At 43.4% G+C, this 21975-nt stretch overlaps 1 protein-coding gene across 11 annotated transcripts in view; it reads right to left on the bottom strand.

The window, feature by feature from the left end:
- The window catches only part of LOC125366930 (transformation/transcription domain associated protein), a 105236-nt gene that overhangs the window by 61082 nt on the left and 22179 nt on the right, over nucleotides 1-21975 (bottom strand). For 9 of the 11 annotated variants that reach the window (XM_048367626.1, XM_048367628.1, XM_048367648.1 and 6 more), the window contains 10 exons: nucleotides 20802-21036; nucleotides 19271-19637; nucleotides 19086-19183; nucleotides 18047-18241; nucleotides 17531-17722; nucleotides 6172-6337; nucleotides 5361-5617; nucleotides 3753-3953; nucleotides 2636-2787; nucleotides 80-279 (listed from right to left, as the gene is read on the bottom strand). In XM_048367626.1, coding sequence (XP_048223583.1) covers nucleotides 80-279; nucleotides 2636-2787; nucleotides 3753-3953; nucleotides 5361-5617; nucleotides 6172-6337; nucleotides 17531-17722; nucleotides 18047-18241; nucleotides 19086-19183; nucleotides 19271-19637; nucleotides 20802-21036 — 2063 coding nt within the window. The remainder of the gene's footprint in view (nucleotides 1-79; nucleotides 280-2635; nucleotides 2788-3752; nucleotides 3954-5360; nucleotides 5618-6171; nucleotides 6338-17530; nucleotides 17723-18046; nucleotides 18242-19085; nucleotides 19184-19270; nucleotides 19638-20801; nucleotides 21037-21975) is intronic. The other 2 variants (XM_048367633.1, XM_048367641.1) reach the window with 1 other exon arrangement.

Raw genomic sequence — 21975 nt, 5'->3', positions numbered from 1 at the left:
GCAACAACATACACTAAGTTTTTTGCAGCAAATGAAGAAGGGAGTAAGCACCTCCTCTCCCCAATAACCCCATACTTACCACACTGCTGGGCCACTGCCACCATGGTGTAGTGTCGTATCAAGCTAGCTACAAAAGGCAGGGCACTGGGCCGTAGGTCCTTGATAACAGCAGACATAAACGCCCCTGTGAGAGCCTGCTCAAAGGTCTTCCGTGCTGGAGTGTCTTGTGCTTTGTAGCGATGTGATATGATGACATTCGGTATGGCCTTTTCAGTAAAGCTGAAAGTCAAAATCAGAACTCATCATGATACCCAACTCCTAGCCAATATTTCTACTGTGACTCCATGGCCACTTCCCTCTTATTCAGACAGTGTTGGATGGGTTAATTTCAAAACTTTAATTATTATGACAACATCTAGAACCGAATATGAATTTTATTGTCAACATTGATGATCCATGGTTCAAGACACATCAAGTACTCTAAGCCTAAGAAAGGAATAAGATATAAATTACACAATAGAGTTTTTCTTAAGAGTTGATGATTTTGTTGGGTGCTGGTGGCTCATGTCTATAATCCTGGCTACTTGGGAGGCTGAGATCCAAGGATTCTAGTTTAAAGCCAACCCAAGCAAACAAATCGAAGAGACTCACAAAAAGCTGGAGAAGATTGAGATCCTGTCCCTGAGCTTTCTCCCTCAAGGCTGATGCCCTTAAGCCACAGCACTCTTCCTTGCTTTTTTCAAGAACTGGAGATCCAAGAGTCTCACAGACTTTCCTGCCAAGGAAGGGTTTTTTACTATGATCCTCAGATCTCAGTCTCCTGTATTGTTATGATTATAAACATGAGCAACCAGCACTCAGCTAACTCTGATCTTTTATAATTAAAAAAGTCAACTGGATGCCAGTGGCTCACGCCTATAATCCTTAACTACTCAGACAGCTGAGAGATCTGAGAAATGCAGTTCAAAGCCAACTTGTGCAGTAAAGTTTGAGATTCTTATCGTCAGTTAGCCATCCAAAAAGCCACTAACCATGAACAAACAAAACTCAGGAGCTATGCACAGGCACTTAGGTCAAGCACCAAGACCAGCACAAAAAGAAAGAAAAAAGAGGAGCCAGTAGCTCACGCCTATAATCCTAGCTATTCAAAAGGTTAAGCTCTGGGGCTGGGAATATGGCCTAGTGGCAAGAGTGCTTGCCTCCTACACATGAAGCTCTCGGTTTGATTCCCCAGCACCACATATATGGAAAACGGCCAGAAGGGGTGCTGTGGCTCAGGTGGCAGAGTGCTAGCCTTGAGCAGGAAGAAGCCAGGGACTGTGCTCAGGCCCTGAGTCCAAGGCCCAGGACTGGCCAAAAAAAAAAAAAAGGTTAAGATCTGACAATCACAAGTTCAAAGCCAGCCCAGGCAGAAAAAAGTCCATGAGACTCTATGTCCAATTAACTAGCAAAAAGCCACAAGTGGAGCTGTGGCTCAAGAGATTAGGAATGCTAGCCTTGAGCAAAAAGCTCATGGAATTCACCCAGGCTGTAAATTCAAGCCCCAGGACTGGCCAAAAAAAAGTCTAAGAGACAGATGGGCACCAGTCCTGGAGGTTCCAGTCATTATGTCTCCTTCACGCCATTCTTCAAGTCTCGTACTCTTCTTAATACCTTTATCTTTGCATGTATGCTGTACTTCTCTAAAGGGTCTTTCTTGTACATATTCTCTCAATTTGGGCAGTTTCTATAGATTCCTAGTTCTCACAGGTATTTACACATCTTTTATTACTTGTAAATATCTCCACTTCAACTTAACCAGAAGGCTGAGAGGCAATGTGTTCGACATCTTAAGCATCCTAACCCCAGGTCAGTCAATGTGTGCTCGTGATTTCAGCTGGGTTTCCTGGCTGGCTCTCACTCATGTTGCTATATTTCCTTGTGTATGTGCTTCTCTCTGACAGCTCTACCTTCAATATTTTTCCCTCAACCCCCTTTTGCAATGGTAAGGATTGGACCCAGGGTCTTGTACAAACTAGGCAAATATGTTACCACTGAACTGTACCTCCAGCCCTTCAGTGCCCTCTATACAACTGATTAGACTCTATAGACAACTCAGCAATCCTTTTTAAAAGAAAGAAAAAAGACAAGGTCTCACTATACAGCCTAGGCTAGCCTTCAACTTTCCATCCTCCTGCCTTAGCCTCCTGAGTGCTAGAATCACAGGCATATTCCACCATGCTCAGCATGACACTAATTTGATTCTGTGAGAAATGTAAAAATACACGGGAAAAATTAATTCCCTGAAGCTTACAACACTGAAATATACAAATGTCATCTCAAAAAGCCATTATATAAAGGTCATATACAGCCTAAAGTGGTCAGAGCAAAATACAAATATCACGATAGCATTTGAAAAATTAGTATAATGATGCCTCATATTCCAGATGTTATGGAGAGGGAGAGGTAAGAAACAGCACCCTTGATTTCTTGAAGTTTATAGCCTAAAGGAAGGCAGAAGAAGCAGTTCAGTTGTATTCTCCACACCCAAGTTCTGCCTCCCATTTGCCCTAAGGCGAAAGGAGACTGAGCAGATGCCCAGTCCTCCGCCTTTGCAGAAAGGTATGTGCAGCCAGAGTATGACAGGGCCACCTACTTGGGATGTGCAAGCAGCTGATAGAGTGCATGCTTGTTGTCTTCCAAGCTCATCATAGCCACCAGGAAGCACTTGATCACCTCCCAGGCCTGCCTGCGATAGTAGGGCTCTGTGTTGGCACTTTTCAGGCAGTCCAGGGCAGTTTCAATGGCCTGTGACAGAGATACAGAAGCTATCATGTGTACTGAAACCACATGATGTTTAAAAAGCTTTCACTAAACACTGGTAGAACCCAAAAGAACCTTAGGCTTTTGTTCTTCTAAAGTGATCACAGTGGACCAGTACAGGCATTCACTAAAGAAAAGTTCCTGAAAAGGTGGTAGAAGTATCAAATAAGAAGTTGTGCAGGTCAATTTAGAATCAGGAGAGTCAATAATTTCCTGTTAACATAGACAATGAACAGGATGTAACAATAAACTAAGTGAACTCAGCTGGGCCTTATATGTGGTAGGTTTGCAGGATTCAACTACAATCCGTGTCATCGATACAAACCATGGTACTCTAACAAGAATCATCAACTTTCTACACACCACTGCCTTGCCTGTATCTAAGTTTAAACCTGAAAAACAGCTTCCTAGGCTCTTCTTTAATTCTCTCTTTAAAAAAATAGTTTGATATCACAGTTACATAAATGAATACACACACCACATGTGTTGTTATCCCAATTAATTTCAATTAGGTTGTAAAGGAAGATAAAAAGGTACAATTACACACACATACACACGCACACAATTTGAAGCCTTTAATAGCTAAGACATTATTACATACATGTAAGAGTCAAGAAGAAGAGAATAAGAGCTATGTTCAGAGAGATTCAGGTTCTGGGGTAACAGAGGTGAGAGACAAGTATGAGTTAACTTGAGTTCTCAAAAGTACTTAAGACAAAGCCCACTGGAATCAAAACAAACCAAGAGTTCAGAAAAGATGGCCTGCTCAAGGATCCTGAGTCCTGGGGCAAAGCCCTCCACTAGCCCCCCTGGCCTTCTGCAAGATTATTACCCCACAACCTCATTCTACTATGTTAAACAGCACACCTTAAGTAAATATTTTCAAGCAGAACTAGTGTTCTTAAAATCAAATATATCCACTCAAAGCTCTCCAAGACTTTCAACTTTACCTTCTCCATGGGGAGCTGAAGAGAGGCTTTGCAATCAGAGAACTCCACTGTAATGCTGGGGCCTTGAACTTCGGTTACAACGTAGTGTAGCTTCTGGGATTCTTTTAACATCTTCCTGTTGCTGCCACCAAACTTACCAAGCACCCGGTAGGCCACATGGGAGATGCTATCGGCAGGATTGCGTAACGTACGCCATAAAGCCTAAAAACAACACACTCTCATGACGTGCTTTCAAAGCAGCTATTTCCTAAGTCATAAAACCCTACTGGCAAAAATTCTTCCTACTACTCTATCCCCAAACACAGTTTCCTTCTATTTTCGGAAACGCCTTGTTATTACTTTTATATGTCCCATTTCTTTGCCAAAAAAAGTAAAAAGACATAGTGTGTGTGGGGTGTGTGTGAGTGTGTGTGTACTCACAAATGTGCTTTGGAACTGTGTAAAATAGGAACATGTGGCTATAATTAAATTAAAATTGAAGCTGGGGGCTGGAAATGTGACTTAGTAGTAGAGTGCCTAGCATGCATGAAGCCCTGGGTTCGATTCCTTAGCATCACAGACACAAAAAAGCCAGAAGTGGTGCTGTGGCTCAAGAGGCAGAGTGCTAGCCTTGAGCCAAAAGGAAGCCAGGGATAGTGCTCAGACCCTGAGTCCTATGCACCAGAACTAGCAAAAAAAAAAAAAAAAAAAAAAAAGCGGGGGGGGGGGGGGGGAAGCTGGGTACCAGTGGCTCACGCATATAATCCTAGCTACCCAGGAGGCTGAGATCTGAGGATCAAGGTTCAAAGGCAGCCTGGGCAGGAAAGCCCATGAGACTTTTATCTCCAGTTAACTATCAGAAAACTGCAAGTGGTGCTATGGCTCAAAGCAATAGCTTTGAGCGAAAAAGCGCAGGGACAGCACGCAGGCCTAGAGTTCATGCCCTACAACTGACAAAAAACAAAAAGAAAAACCTTTCTGGGCTGGGAATATGGCCTAGTGGTAAGAAGTGCTTGCCTCGTATACATAAAGCCTTGGGTTCGATTCCTCAGCACCACATATATAGAAAAAAAGCCGGAAGTGGCACTGTGGCCCAAGAGGTGGAGTGCTAGCCTTGAGCAAAAAGAAGCTAGGGACAGCGCTCATGCCCTGAGTCCACACCCCAGGACTGGCAACAAAAACACAACAAACAAATAAAACCTTTCTATACACTCTGCTCTTTCTCCATGTGTCAGGAGGGTGGATGCCCATGCCTTCCCTACAGATCTGCCTTTTTGCACTATGGAACCCAAAGTCTTTGTGGATAAAGAAAGGTTCTTGCTGGTAACAACAGTCATACATACCTGTAACATCTGTCTTATCACTTTTCAGAGAATCTAACACTTGTGAAACCTTTCCAAAATAGGCAACAATGCAAAACAAGCATCCATTCACGAACTAAGGTGTTACTGAACCTTTTTTACAACACCTGAAAACTCATAAATCAAGTGCTAAAATGTTTTACATTGTATTGAAGAGAGCCCACCTCTGAGTTTATATAAAGCCCAAGAACGGCAGATTCTTCAGTATCCGAGTCAAGACGCAAGGCTCTGGTGCCTCCTGCGGGCAATCAGGGAAAGGTGCACTTACCTGCATGAGCTCTGCACGCACAGGCTGAATGTGGTCATACAGGAAATCAGGCTGCAAGTTGTCCACACACAATTCCAGAGTCCTCAGGCCTTGGCTAACCAAAGTCTGAGACCCATTGAGTGCAGACACCAAAGGATCCATCAACATGGGCAGGTAAGGTAAGAGAGAGCTCAGTCGCACAGGCACGGTGAGACACAGTTCTACAAAGAGGTCCTTCATGTGCTGCTTATGCAGGCCACTCTGCAACATGTTCAGTCCTAAAAAACAAGGTTTGAGACCATCGGAAAAGGTGTTGCTTTCCTGACACATGCCAAAGTTGGCAGCACAAAATCATAGTCCACCCTTCATCATGAACACTGATACACTCCTCCAGTTAAATCTGCTCTCTAACTGCACTAACTGCAGTCTGCATGAAACTACCATAGATTACATTACATTCTCATAGTGCAACATAGTAAATTTTTGCTAAAACATCATGTTACACTATTTGTTTGTGTGTAATGGTACTGGTATTGAACTCAAGGCTTCAGTATTTTTTTGAGCTTTTTCTCTCAAGACTGCCACAGCTCTAGTTCTCGCTTTTAGCTGGTTAGTCTCTCAGATTTGGCTTCAAACTGGGATCCTCAAACTGAAAGCCTCCACAGTAGGTAGGATTACAGGTATGAGACACCCATGCCCATTATGTTATACTATTTGCTTTAAACATACCTCCTCCTCCCGCCATAGCTAGGAGCTTCACTAACAAGTACAAACCCCAGCAACTATGGGCAAACGCATGCACAAAATAACACCAAAAGTGCACTGCTCTAACCTTGGAGGAGGTTCGGGAGGAGAGGTAGAAATTCCTGATACAGGAGATCGTGACTTCCTCCACCAATAGAACGGAAGAGTGCACGGAGTAACAGAAAGTAGTTGTAGGGCTCCTTGGCTGTCTGTGCAAGCTCCATGGAACTGTTCACAATCTTGTGCAGGTGAGGCTGTGGTAGAAAGAAGGAAAGGCGAATTAGTGAGCAGATCTATGCCCGCTACACTAGAGCTAACACATCAGTGCAATAGTAATGTGAAGTGATGCAAGAGTTGGTGCAAAAGAAAAACCAAGTACTTCTCAACCTTCATTTAGTTTTTCTTTAATGTACACACTGGTCCACCAGGGTATCTGTGACGTCCCTGTGGCACTATGTGACACAATGCAGCAGGACAAAGGGGCTGGCTGCTATGAAGTCCTGGAGAATAGGGTTGCCCCTTAATAGGATTATAAAGTCACAGTGGGTCAAAACTTCCTGCTTCCAGGAACTTTTTTTTTTTTTTTTTTGCCAGTCCTGGGGCTTGAACTCAGAGCCTGAACACTGTCCCTGGCTTCTTTTTGTTCATGGCTAGCATCCTACCACTTGAGCCACAGTGCCACTTCTGGCTGAGGAATCCAACCCAGGGCCTCAAGTTATAGGAGGCAAGCACACTACCTCTAGGCCATATTCCCAGCCCCTCCAGGAACTTTAAATGCAAAAAGTAGCCTAAAGGTCCAAGGCCAGCAGCAAAGCTAGGTCAATCCTATATGAAAAACAACAAACCGGAGAAATATGGCGACGACAGAATAGGGAGGCACCCCGACTCGCTCCAACTGAATAGTGAGCTGGGAACTCCAACATCCAACACCCAACACCCCATCAAGAACCCAGCAAAACCAGCAGCCAGAAGCAGGGGAGAAACGCAGGAAAACAAAAAGGAGCAAAAAAGAAGAACCGAAAACCTACACGGAGCCGGAGAATCTCCGGGTCACCCTCCCCCCACCAGCCGACCCTGGCCCAAACAGGGCCAGGCTGGGAAAGGGGAACCCGGCGATCGACAGACAGGCTGCCAGGAGCGCAGAATTCATATAGCGGGAGACCCCACGGACTCAAGGCAGGGTGCGGACCAAGACACACACCCGCAGCGACGAGAAGTTCGGGTCCACACCGGGTTCGGACAAGGAAACCCAGTGCGGCAGAAAGAGGCAACCGGGGAAACCACCACGACACTTCGCCAACCCCTGAAGGGCCAACGGCTGCGCGGGACACACACACAAAGCAGCAACTGTGAGTGCCCCATTATCCCCTCCCCCAACGGGAGACCAGCTATCAGAGACCCAAGCCCGACAAAGAAGCTAGATCTCCCTCCCTCCCTCTCCCCACCCCCGAGGGAACAAAGAACCCCCAAATCCGGCACTGGGAGGTCAGTTTAGCAGGGGAAGGGTGGAGCAGCCCCAAGGCCCCCCAGGTTCCTGAACTGGCAGAACAGGCCCCGCCCCCTTCCCAACAGGGGCTGGGGGACAGCCGGCAGTGCAAGCCCCACCCAAGGTGCCTGGACCTCGCAGACTCTTACAACTAAAATCACAGGCGCTGGTGGGCAATACCAGCCCAGCAGGGTCACCTGAGCCTGATCACGTCCCCCCCTCGCAGCGGAGGCGAGGTCTAAGGGTGCCAAGCCACATTCGGACAGTCGATCCCACTGGGCCCCACACAAACTGGGCCCCACACATACCGCCCCCCCCCCCACGGACCCGCGGGAGGGCGCAAGCACAACCCAACAACCCGGGGCTCGCTCTGGGAGGCATATCCCGCTAAAGTGCCTGTTGAAGTGGACACATAGCACACAGGAGGGCGGAGCCCCCAGCGACAGCGCCCGCTCTGGTAGGCGTACCCTGCACTGGTGGGTGGGGCCACAGCAACAGCACCTGCTGCCATAGACACGCCTACACAGAAGGGAGGGAAGACCTACACAGATCTCCAGATGCACAAATCACAAAGAAACATAACTCAGTTCATCAAAGGGCAAGCCAACTCGCCAGCTCCAAAAAGCAGCACGACTGAAGAGGAGATGGAGACTAAAAAAGCAAATGAGGCCATGTTAACAGGAATGATCGAAAGCGTCAGAAATGAAATCAGAAAACAATTCCAGGAGTTTAGAGCGGAAATCTGGAAGGACACCCAGGAAGCCAAGAAAGAAATAGAAGCAAAAATGGATACAATGCAAGCCTCCTTTAAAGAAATGGAAGCAAAAATGGATACAATGCAAGCCTCCTTTAAAGAAAATCTCCACATCCTGAGAATTGAAATGCACGAGAAAATAGATTTAAAATACAACTCTTTAAAGGAAGAAATTTCCACGATCAGAGCTGATATGACAACCATAAATAGCTCTCTGACATCCATAAACTCTGCAATTGAAACCATAACACAAAGAGTGGACCATATAGAATCCAGAATCTCTCGCCTGGACGATGAAGCAGCTGACAACAACCAGAAAATGACCACACTCCAAGAAAAGGTGAAGCTTCAGGGAAGACTAATCCAGGAACTAATGGACAAAGACAAGAGATATAATCTGCACATAATTGGAATAGAAGAAGGAGCCGAATATCAGAGCAGAAGGCTTAATCATGTTCTCAATAAAGTTATTGCAGAAAACTTCCCCAATCTCACAGGGGACCCCATCCAGGTAACTGAAGCCTATAGGACACCTGGCAGGCCAGACCCCAGGAAAACCACCCCAAGGCACATAATATTCAAGACTACAGACCTCAAGATTAAAGAGCAAATTCTGAATTCAGCCAAGGCGAAGAAGGAAACTTTTTTCAATGGGAAGAGGATTCGAATAACATCCGACTTATCCACACAAACTTACCAAGCTCGAAGTGAGTGGAAGAACACCATCCAAGTACTTCAGAATAACAATTTACAACCTCGGATCAAATATCCAGCGAAACTGGAGTTCACATTCGAAGGGAGAACCAGATCTTTCCACACCAAAGAGGAGCTAAAGGAGTATGTGAATAAAAAACCAGCCCTACAGCGAATATTAAGAGGGGAAGCCCACCCAACAGAGATCGTAAAAGACACACAGACAGAATCAGAAAGAAACTTCAATAGCCAAAGTCCAGCAGAAAGACCAGCTCACTAAAGACAAGAAGAAAAAAAAAAAGAGGAAAAAACAGCCCAACAAGAAAATGGAAGGAGAAAAAACACCCTTATCCTTGATCTCTTTAAATATAAATGGCTTAAACTCCCCGATCAAGAGGAGCAGACTGGCAGAATGGATCCGCAAACAAAAAGTTGACATCTGCTGTCTACAAGAGACCCACCTTACAGCAAGGGACAAAAACAGGCTTCGAATGAAAGGATGGAGCAAGATCTACCAAGCAAATGCATCCACCAAAACGGCAGGTGTAGCCATTCTGATCTCAGACAAGCTGGACTTCTCATTAAAGTCCACTCAAAAAGACAAAGAAGGACACTACATATTAATACAAGGAAAAATCCAGAATCAAGACATCACGGTGATAAATGTATACTCACCGAACAAAAGAGGCCCTACATATGTCAAGCAAATTCTCACAGAATTACACAGCAAGATAGATGCAAACACAATCATAGTGGGTGACTTTAATACTCCTCTCTCTCCAAGAGACAGATCCAACACCCAGAGGATTAGTAAGGGAGCTGAGGACCTAAATAACATCATTTCCCAAATGGATCTAACAGACCTATATAGAACCTTCCACCCTACAGAGACCCAATACACCTTCTTTTCAGCAGCCCATGGATCATATTCCAAAATAGACCACGTCATAGCCCACACAAAGAACCTCAGCAAATACAAAAGTATTGACATCATCCCATGTATTATATCTGATCACAGTGGATTAAAGGTAACCCTCAACAACAAAGGATACCACAGAGCCTATACACACTCTTGGAGGCTAAACCCCACGCTGCTATCCAACACTTGGGCCACAGATAAAATTAAAGATGAAATCAACGAATTCATAAGCCACAATGACAAAGAAAACACATCACAAAGAAACCTATGGGACACAGCTAAGGCAGTACTGAGGGGCAAGATCATTGCACTCAGTACCCACATTAAAAGAATGGAAGCAGAGCAGGTGAATACCCTCACGATGAAACTAAAACAACTGGAGAAACAAGAAATGACAGAATCTAAAACGACTAGGAGGGGAGAGATTACAAAGATTAAAGAAGAGATAAATCTGATTGAAAATAGAAAGACCATTCAACAAATAAATAAGACTAAAAGCTGGTTCTTTGAGAAAATAAACAAAATTGACAGACCCCTTGCAAGACTCACAAAAAAAAGAAGAGAAGAGACTCATATTCGTAAAATCAGGGACTCCACCGGAAAAATTTCAACAAGTACACACGATATTCAAACAATCATAAGGAGCTATTTCCAAAATCTCTACTCAACAAAAAACAATAATTTTACAGAAATGGATCAATTCTTAGAGAAGTACAAGCTGCCCAAACTGAACCAAGAAGAAATAAATCAACTAAATAAACCAATAACTTACGGTGAGATACAGGAGGTAATCAAGAACCTCCCTACTAAGAAAAGCCCAGGCCCAGATGGATTCACCAACGAATTCTACAAAACCTTTAGTGAGGAGCTAATTCCAATACTCCTCAAACTCTTCCGCGAAATAGAAAAGGAGGGAGAAATCCCAAACTCATTCTACGAAGCTAATATCATACTCATCCCCAAACCAGGCAAAGATCCAACAAAAAAAGAGAACTACAGACCAATATCACTAATGAACACAGATGCAAAGCTCCTCAATAAAATATTAGCTAACAGGATCCAGAAAGTGATCAAGAATATCATACATCATGACCAAGTAGGCTTCATCCCTAAGTCACAAGGATGGTTCAACATCCGTAAATCAATCAATGTAATTCACCACATAAACAGAACTAAAATCAAGAATCACATTGTTATCTCAGTCGATGCCCAAAAAGCCTTCGACAAAATACAACATCCATACCTATTAAAAGCTTTGGAGAGAACAGGAATAGATGGAACATTCCTCAAAACAATAAAAGCCATATACAACAGACCAACTGCTAATATCATATTAAATGGAGAGAAACTTAAATCATTCCCCCTAAACACAGGAACAAGACAAGGATGCCCACTCTCCCCACTTCTGTTCAACATAGTACTGGAATCCCTAGCCATAGCAATAAGGCAAGAGAAGGACATCAAAGGGATCCACATCGGCAAGGAAGAAATCAAGTTATCCCTATTCGCAGACGACATGATCTTATATCTCAAGGACCCAAAAAACTCAGTACCCAAACTCCTACATCTAATAAACCAATTTGGCAAAGTAGCAGGATACAAAATCAATCCACAAAAGTCAGCAGCTTTTCTGTACACCAGCAATAGACAAACAGAAAAGGAAATTATGGAAACAATTCCATTTACAGTAGCCAAAAAAAGAATAAAGTACCTAGGGATCAACTTAACCAAGGACGTGACGGACCTATTCAATGAAAACTACAAAAATCTAATAAGGGAAATCAAAGAAGACACAAGGAGATGGAAAGACCTCCCATGCTCATGGGTAGGCAGAATCAATATAGTGAAAATGGCCATATTGCCCAAATTGTTATACAAATTCAATGCAATACCTATCAAAATCCCAGCCACATTCTTCACTGAAATAGAGAAACCAATCCATAAATTCATATGGAACAGCAAAAAACCTAGAATAGCCAAAGCAATTCTAGGCAAAAAACATAGTGCAGGAGGTATCACCATACCAGACTTCAAGCTCTACTACAAGGCCATCATAACAAAAACAGCATGGTATTGGTATAAAAACAGATCGGAAGACCAGTGGATTAGAATTGAAGACCCAGAAATAAAACCGCACTCTTACAGCCAACTGATATTCGACAAAGGAGCTAAAGACATACAATGGAATAAACATAGCCTCTTCAACTACTGGTGCTGGGAGAACTGGGCAGCCATATGCAGAAAACTCAAAGTAGACCCAAGCCTATCACCATGCACCAAGAACAACTCAAAATGGATCAAGGACCTCAACATCAGACCTGAATCCTTGAAACTACTGAAGGACAGAGTAGGAAAGACACTAGAACTTATAGGCACAGGAAGGAACTTCCTGAATAGAGTCCCAGGGGCACAACAAATAGGGGAAAGACTCAACAAATGGGACTACTACAAATTAAAAAGTTTCTGCACAGCTAAGGTCATAGCCACCAAAATAGAAAGACAGCCAACGATATGGGAAAGGATCTTTACCAGCACAGCAACAGACAAAGGCCTGATATCAGTCATCTACAGAGAACTCAAAAAACTAAGCCCCTCCAAGCCCAATAAACCTATTAGGAAATGGGCAAAAGAGCTAAAGAGAGACTTCACAAGAGAAGATATAAAAATGGCAAAGAAACACATGAGGAGGGCTGGGGATATGGCCTAGTGGCAAGAGTGCCTGCCTCATATACATGAGGCCCTGGGTTCGATTCCCCAGCACCACATATACAGAAATTGGCCAGAAGTGGCACTGTGGCTCAAGTGGCAGAGTGCTAGCCTTGAGCAAAAAGAAGCCAGGGACAGTGCTCAGGCCCTGAGTCCAAGCCCCAGGACTGGCAAAAAAAAAAAAAAAAAAAAAGAAACACATGAGGAAATGCTCAACATCCCTGGTAGTAAAGGAAATGCAAATAAAAACAACCCTGAGAGGGCTGGGGATATGGCCTAGTGGCAAGAGTGCCTGCCTCATATACGTGAGGCCCTGGGTTCGATTCCCCAGCACCACATATACAGAAAATGGCCAGAAGTGGCGCTGTGGCTCAAGTGGCAGAGTGCTAGCCTTGAGCAAAAAGAAGCCAGGGACAGTGCTCAGGCCCTGAGTCCAAGCCCCAGGACTGGCCAAGAAAAAAAAAAACAAAAAAACAACCCTGAGATACCACCTCACCCCAGTTAGAATGGCCTATACTCTGAACTCAGGAAACAACAAATGCTGGAGGGGCTGTGGGGAAAGAGGAACCCTTCTCCATTGTTGGTGGGAGTGCAAATTAGTACAACCACTTTGGAGAACAGTATGGAGGTTTCTCAAAAAACTCAATATAGACCTACCCTATGACCCAGCCATACCACTCCTAGGCATCTATCCTAAACAGCAAAACCCAAGCTATCAAAAAGACATTTGTACTTCCAAAATATGGAAACAACCCAGATGCCCCTCCACAGATGAATGGATCCAAAAAATATGTTACTTATACACAATGGAATACTACATAGCGATTAGGAATGGTGAAATATTGTAATTCACAGGGAAATGGTCAGAACTCGAGTGAGACAAGCCTAGAACACAGAAAACAAAGGGGCATGATCTCCCTGATATATGACTGTTAACAAAGGGAGATGGAGAGACAGTAGAGACCAAGTCTGTGAGTACTGTATATGTTCTTTTTTTTGGCCAGTCCTGGGCCTTGAACTCAGGGCCTGAGCACTGTCCCTGGCTTCTTCCCACTCAAGGCTAGCACTCTGCCACTTGAGCCACAGGGCCGCTTCTGGCCGTTTTCTGTATATGTGGTGCTGGGGAATCGAACCTAGGGCCTCGTGTATCCGAGGCAGGCACTCTTGCCACTAGGCTATATCCCCAGCCCGGTATATGTTCTTGATACATTGTATATTGCATATATGTCTACCTGACCTAGACAAGGGATAGAAAAACAGGTCGTAAGATATCACAAGAAATGTACACACTGCCCTACTATGTAACTGCATCCTTTTTGCACAACACCTTGTAAAAAAAATTTATGTTCAATAATAAAAAAATAAAAAAAGAAATATTTAGAACTACACATTTAATTAGCATATATGTTGTGGATTAAATATTTGTACCCCACTCCAAACTCATGCACTGAAATCCCAATTCCAGGTGACTACATTTGACATAAGGCTTCCACTAAAATACTTAAGGTTAAATGAGTTCGTAAGGATGGAGTCCTAACTGGATGGAGTTGGTACACTTCTATTGAAAAGAGACTTCAGAGTGGAACCTCACTCCATTGTGTGTTTGTCTGCATAAGAACACAAAGGTCATTTGAAGGAATACCAACCTACAAGCCAAGAAAAAAGGTTTCATAATGAAACCTACCTAGCCAGCACCATGAGCTTGAACTTTTCAGCTTCCAGCACTGACAAATAAATTTCTTAAGCCACTCAGACTATGGTACTTAGCTTAATCAGACTAAGACAATATATGTTTCACTAAATTCAATACTTCTACTTGATAATATGAGCAAACCATTTTCATTTTTTTAATTGTGGGTTTTTTGGTTTACAAAAGATAGTTTACCTAAATTCTTCTAATCAATAAATGTTTCTCTTTCATACTGTTAGTAATTTAAAAAAAAAAAAAGAAAGAAAAACAACAAAGCAAAAAGGCCTGGGGAAATGTAGGTCAAATAATAGAGAGCTTGTATAGCAAGCACAGGCCTAGTTCAATCACTAGCACTGAAAAACAAAAATTAAAAGCAAAAAGCTTATCAGCTTACAAGTAACTTTAATCAACATTTTGTGCCAAATTAGCTTATTTTCTATTTCCAATCTTGGTTCAGAAATGTCCTGGGAATGGTCTCGGGACATAATTGTGTCCACAGGAAAAAGGACACCAACTGAAAAAGGAAGAAGTCAGCAAAGCAGGACGTCAAGTAAGCAGGCACGGGGTTCACTCCACTCGGGTGTCATCCCTAATGTATTAGTGTCCTTTGTTGTGATTGCTCAAAACTCAACTCAACAATCTTGCAGGACTATTCTGATAAGGGTCAAGTTTATCTGGGCACTCAAGCAAAACTAGGACAATTGGCCAAAGCTGATCAGAAAAACAATTCTTACTCAGTTGACACTCTACCACTTGAGCCACACCACCAGCCCCTACAAAATGAATTCTTATATCAAGTTGTGGCTTAAAGTAGCTTCTTATAAGATAGAGGCTGCCCTTAAAATGGCAGTGCTTACCTTATGTCAAGCAATTACTTTTATGGAAGATTCTGACTCCTATACATCACAGGTGAAATCTAACACTAAATCCTTTTGAACATATATTTGAAATATAACTATGTCACTTATATAGTTAGTTACTATAAGAAGTGGTGCTGTGGCTCAAGTGGTAGAGCACTAACCTTGAGCTCAAGAGCTCAGGGACAGCAGACAGCACCCAGGCCCAGAGTTCAAGCCCCAGGACCGGCAAAATTTTGTTTAAAAAGGTATCATATATGACATGGGTTACATATGGCATGGTACATTTATCCTATAAACTGCACACATTATTTTCTTAACAAATGTTCTGGGGAATTTTTTTGACTATTTGTTTTTGGACAATACTCAATGTCAGGTTTGTCCTGTTAGGTTTGATTCTGGTTGTTATTGTTGTTGTTGTGCTATAGAGTTACATGTATTGTAAGCAACAATTGAAATATTTGAAGTAATGAAGACAGATTGCCAGCAAGTTTTATAGCCTAAAGCAAGTTGAGTATTTTTCTTTCATATTAACATGAAGGTGGTGTTAAGTTAGTTTATAGTTATTTCTGTATAACTGGAAAAATGTGAAGAAGCCATGACATAAAAGCATGGCTTACTGGCACCTGGACTGACCAGTGACCTCATTCTTTTACATTTTCTGTCTTCCCATGGTCCCCCATGTAAAGCACCCACCTGCTAACATAGCTGTTGAGAATACTCTACTGTCTATATGAAGGAAAATGTTCTGCCATAGACACGTTATTTTTTTAATGATTTTTGTTCTGCCATCTGCTGCCTTTAGTGGGCAATGTCATCATGGACCGGTTTTAGCATTTACAACAGATGAGATTTAAATATACAGGTTAGTCATCTATGCAAATGTGTTATGAGACACACCTTTAAGGTGATCTAAAGGAAAACTCAAACTAATTTAGGTTAAATTTAAAGGGAAAAAGCAAATATTCCTGATGTGTATTGAGAATACATTGCCACAGGAAGAAACCAAACCCAAGTTTGTGGAAGACCACTGATCTAATGAGATCTGTTACAGGGCAAACTCTCATTGGGTTTGAGAGACATATCAACACATTTTGTTTTATATTCTTTTTTTTTTGGTCATTCATGGGGCTTAAACTCAGGGCCTAGGGACTGTTCCTGAAAGGCTAGCGCTCTACCACTTTGAGCCACAGCACCACTTCCGGTTTTCTGATGGTTAACTGGAGATAAAGAGACTCATGAACTTGACTGTCTGGGCTGGCTTTGAACCACAGTCCTCAGATCTCAGCTTCCTGAGTAGCTAGGATGACAGGTGTGAACCACCAGTGCCCAGCTCCCTGTACTATATCCTTTTGCCTCATTTCATTTTTTAAAAAATTAAAGACATGGGCTGGGAATATGGCTTAGTGGTAGAGTGCTTGCCTTGCATACATGAAGCCCTCAGCATCACATATATAGAAAATGGCCAGAAGTGGCACTGTGGCTCAAGTGGCAGAGTGCTTGCTTTGAGCAAAAAGAATCCAGGGGCAGTGCTCAGGCTCTGAGTTCAAGCCCCAGGACTGGCAAAAAAAAAAAAAAAAAAAAAAAGAAATTAAGACCAGCCAGGTACTGGTGTCTCATATATGCAATCCTAGCTACTCAGAAAGCTCCGATGTGAGGATCATGGTCCAAAGCTAGCCCAGGCAGGAAAGCACATGAGACTCATCTCCAATTAATCACCAACAAACAAAAGGCCAGAAGTGGAGCTATGACTCAAGTGCTAGCCTTGAGCAAAAAAGCTCAGGGACATGCACAACAAAATAAATAAACTTAGGAACAATGTGCTACTATTTTACTGTGTCACCCAGAAATACTGCATTTAGAAAAGTAGTGGTGGCAATAGTAACACACTGGTTTACCATTAGGAGTTATAAATAAAATGAGCTCTGCTTAGAAACAACTTGAAGTAGCTGGGCACCAGTGGCTCATGCCTATAATCCTAGCTACTCAAGAGGCTGAGATCTGAGGATTGCAGTTCAAAGCCAGCCCCAGCAGGAAAGTCCCTGAAACTCTTATCTCCAATTAACCACCAGAAAATCGGAAGTGGAGCTGTGGCTCAAGTGGTAGGGTGCTAACCTTGAGCTGAAGAGCTCAGGGACAATGCCCAGGCCCAGAGTTCAAGCCCCACAACTGACCAAAAAAAACAAAGAAACCCCATAAAGTCTTTTTCACCCATGGCCTTTATTTCTTGTATATCAAATTCAACAAGCACTGTACAAAACATATTATCCAACAGTGAAAACAAAAATTAAACAACAAAAAGCCCCTTACCACAAGTGACATAAAATCTAAATGGGCTTTACCTTCAGCATTTGCTCATTCTCAGCTGCAAAAAGGGAGACTGAGCCAAAGACCAATTTAAAGAGCTTGAGGTACAGGTTGGAAAGCTCCACATTGGAGCCCATCTCCGGCAGGCGGTCCAGGAGGTACTCCACCAGGATAGTGGCAAACAGGGCAGAGGTAGTAGGGTTTGCCAGGAAAGAATTGGCAACAATCTGTTAAAATAAAAAATGCACAAGATAAAATAGTATCTTCCCCAAAGCAACTTAAAGACAAAGTAACAAGTCCTTGAAAAACACAAAAGTAAACTAGTAGAAAGAAATGAAATGCCCTGCTGAACCTAAGCCAGGAAGGTCACTTTATAAATTTTAACTGTAACAATCTGTGTTTCTCAGCCTCCTGAGTAGCTAGGATTATAAGGCCTGAAACACTGGCACCTAACAACAGGTACAGTATTTTTTAAATTTTCTAAATAAAGGAACACAAATTTTAAAATGTATGTTCAAAGAATGCAAAAAAAAAAAAAAGGAATTTTGTACCTGAAGAGCGTAATTTTTCGAGATTCTTTCCACCATATAAGGAACTGTAGTTTGAAAGATCTCTTTAAATGTTAAGGGATTCATCATGGTAAAGACACCAGCGAAGTGTTCCAATACCTCCTTCTCTTCTTTCATTCTAACAGTTTGGCAATTTGCTACTCGAATGTATGTTTGTCCATTTCCTGCTATCTGCACCTAGGAAAGGAGAAATCACCCCAGGTATTAAAATTAAGTTTCTCTATATGGACTCCATTTCAAAATCCCTATTTAAAATAGCCGTAGAAGATGAATAGAGATCAGAAAGGAGTAGATATGGTCAAAGTACTTGATATGTACACAGGAAAATACAATAATGAAACCAGTTAAATTGTTTTAAATGGAGGAGAGAATAATGGAATACACTGTGGCATATATGGAAATGTCATAATGAACCCCCTTGCTTGTAAAACTAATGTATAATAAGGAAAACATCTTTTTTTGTGTGTGGTTCTTTTTTTTTTTAATTAAATTTTACTGACAAGGTGGTGTACAGAGGGGATACAATTACATAAGGTAGTGAGGACATTTCTTTTCATATTTATTACACCCTCTCTCATTTTTCTTTCCCTTCCCTAGTTCAGATTAAAAAAAAGAATAAACACATTTTCAAAATGCCACCCCCCTTTGATAAGGACTCAGCTTAATTTTGGAATTTTTACAGAGAACCTTAATATAGGTGCTCAGATCCTGAAAAAAAATCTAAACTTTATTCCAGGACATTCCATCTATACCAGCTCTCCTCCCCATGCACACACTGGACTCTTAGACTTTTTGTTTTGATTGGTTATGAACTGAACTCAGGACCTGGGCGCGGTCCTTAAGCTACTCTGCTCACTTGACCACTTTGAGCCATGCTCCACTTCCACTGGATTCTTATAAATACAGATTACCAAAATGCACAAGTAAAGCAAACCTCAGACCATCCAGACAGTAACCAAGCTTTCAATTCTAAGGGGCATCTTCCACACTCAGCCTGACTGACTTTCAGGCACCTCCTCACCTGGTAAATATCTAAGGCCTGCATGGCGTACTTCACAAGTTTTATGTAGATCTGAGTTTCTTTAGGTTGTAACTGCTTGTTGGGAATGAACTGAGCTTCTGGAAAAGACATAGCACATTAAGTTAAGGCCAACTAAAAGCACTCAGCTGAAAATGCCATTTGTCTACACAATTTCCCAGCATTACCACCAGGTGCTTTACACGATGTGATGCCCCACGTGATCGTCTTGACGCCGCAGACCAAGGTTTTCACCAAACTTCGGCAGTCTGTGACCTGGAATGTCTGCTTGTCTTCCTTGTCTTTTTCTCCTTGCTTCTCAAAGGGAGGCACAGGGGCTGGGGTTACAGGGGTGGCAGGGGTTGGGGGAGGTGGGGGAGGAGGGGCAGGAGTGGGAACAGGGGCTGGGGAGGGTGCAGGGCCAGGGGCAGCAGGGGCAGTGGGCACCCCAGGCAGAGCTGCCTCCACGGCTCCGAGTTCAGATTGAGGCTTGCACTTCTTAAAAATGGCAGAGAGTTGGTACCGAGCAATGGTGTGGAACTTGAGAACAAAAACCTAATGAAAAAATTAATTGAGAAAAGACAAGTCATAAATAGGCCAACCTATCCTTCCAGATGACATTAAAACAAGATGATGCCAGGTGCTGGTGGCTCATGTCTATAAAATTAACTACTCAGGAGGCTAAGATCTGAGGGTCATGGTTCAAAGCCAGCGCAGGCAGGAAAGTCCGTGAGACTCTTCAACTAAGCACCAGAAAACCAGAAGTGATGCTATGGCTCAAGTGGTAGAGTACTAGCCTTGAGCTAAAGAGCTCAAGGACAGCACCCAGGCCCAGAGGTCAAGCTCCATGACCGACGAAACAAAAAATGCCTGCACAAGTCCTCCTGCTTATTAGTTCCTCTCAAGAGAGGCAAAAGGGGACTGGGAAGGTGGCTTAGTGGTAGAGTGCTTGCCTAGCATGCATGAAGACGTGGGTTCCATTCCTCGGCACCACATAAACAAAAAAGGCTGGAAGTGTGCTGTGGCTCAAGTGGTAGAGTGCTACTAGCTTTGAGCAAAAGAAGCTCAGGGACAGTGCCCAGGCTGAGTTCAAACCCCAGGACTGGCAAGAGGAAAAAAAAAAAAAGAGGCTAAAGGCTAGCAGTACCAGAGCACCTCGTGTGTCAGTTATCAAGGAAAGGCACATGCCAGGTTCGTTCCCTGGCTGTTAGCATTATCATACACTCAGAAATGCAGACAACTAGTCTCACAAGCAGGGCCCTGCCTGGAGTCAGCACTGCTGGACTGGTCCCTTAGGGCCCCACCATCAGCCACTGGCCATAAAAAACATCTTTCACCCTTCATCAAAGCACCCATTGGGCTCTTTCAGCATGCCCATGGCTGAGTGCTTTTCTGCTGCTCCCCAGAAAATATCCTTCCAGTTATTGCCAGCAGGATGCAAAGAGCACACACACACACACGGTTCTAGCTCCTCCAGAAATCCTATGAGGCAGATGCCATGATTTACCTTGGTTAGAAAATGAACAAGCTGGCACAGGGGAAAAAACAAAAACAAGAAAACCTCACCCAAACACCCTGGCCTAGTGGAAGGAGACCCCAGGTGAGTTCAGGGGACCAAGAGGGCTATGGGGGCCCTCATCAACTTGCCAGTCAAACACTACCACTCAGCAACGCGCAAAAGAAGTGTACAGGCAGAACGCAGCCTGGGAAAGATGGTACCTCCAGCATCCGCATGAGGACGTCCCTCCCATTGCCGCTCTCCTGCTCACTCTTGGAGCGGATGCAGTCTACCAGGTTCAGCAGGAGCTTGCAGGACATGGTCTGGATGCTACTGGGCAGGGACTCGTCATCAATGTTCTTGGCAAAGAGTTGGACAGCGAGTGAGAGGTCACTGAGGGGCAGGTGCTGGCGAACATGGTGTACGAGGTCAGCCAGTGTGCTGTAGGCAAGTGGACTGTGGACAGAGACCCTGTTAGTGCTGCTTCCTCCTGGCCACCACAACACACACTGGGACTACATAGCCAAGTTTGCTATGGCTCTGGTCAGGCCTCCCACCCTCAGGACTAAACTATAGGCCCCAAAGTCTTTTTTTTGGCACTACTGAGATTTGAACTCAGTCCCTCACATTTGCTAAGAGGCAGTTTACCACTATGCTGCCTATGTACTGGGATTACAGGTATGAAACACTGTACTAAAGTCTTGTCATGATACTACAATCTTGCCATTAAATTTCCTAACAGACACTAGTACTTCTGGCTAAGCTGAGCAGGAATACTTTGCAGCAGCATCTTGAGGTATTGATGCTCAAAAATAAGTAGTGTATATGGGTCGGTAACGTATACTATAATCATCTTAGAAACATAATAACATTCTAGGCTCGGTATATGTGTGGAAACAGGACAACAGAGATATCACAGTGACTTTAGAACACAGAAAGTTCTCCCTCATAGAGCTTATTTCATGGAGAACATGCAAGGAGGGAAACAGATTGGAAAAGCTGACAGGTGATGAGAAAGAAGGGCCAGGAAGGGAACTTCTCTCAGGGGAAGTACCTTTGAGGTAACATTGAAGCTGAGCCTTAAGGACAAAAAGTGGCCACAAGGCAAAAATAGCCAGGGAGTCAACAAGCCAGAGTAGCACCTGGGCTAAAGAGGGCAAGTGAACACAGCAAGTGGAGGGGGCAGGGATGGGGAGAGCAACACAATTTAGGACCAGTGTGAAGAAGCTAATTACAGAGACTTACATGCTACTGCCAAGAGTTTGGATTTTGTCTAAGGACAACAGAAAGCTATACATAACAATCTCAGATCTAGTTTCAAGTAAGTTCAAGTCCTCCTGTTAACATTATATAACAATAGTTTATATAATAATGTACAGGATTTAAAGTGACAAA

The sequence above is a fragment of the Perognathus longimembris genome, chromosome 1 (genome assembly GCF_023159225.1).
Source record: "Perognathus longimembris pacificus isolate PPM17 chromosome 1, ASM2315922v1, whole genome shotgun sequence".
Taxonomy (NCBI): domain Eukaryota; kingdom Metazoa; phylum Chordata; class Mammalia; order Rodentia; family Heteromyidae; genus Perognathus; species Perognathus longimembris.
Note: the sequence above shows the minus strand (reverse complement) of the source record. Positions and strands in the feature narration are given on the sequence as shown.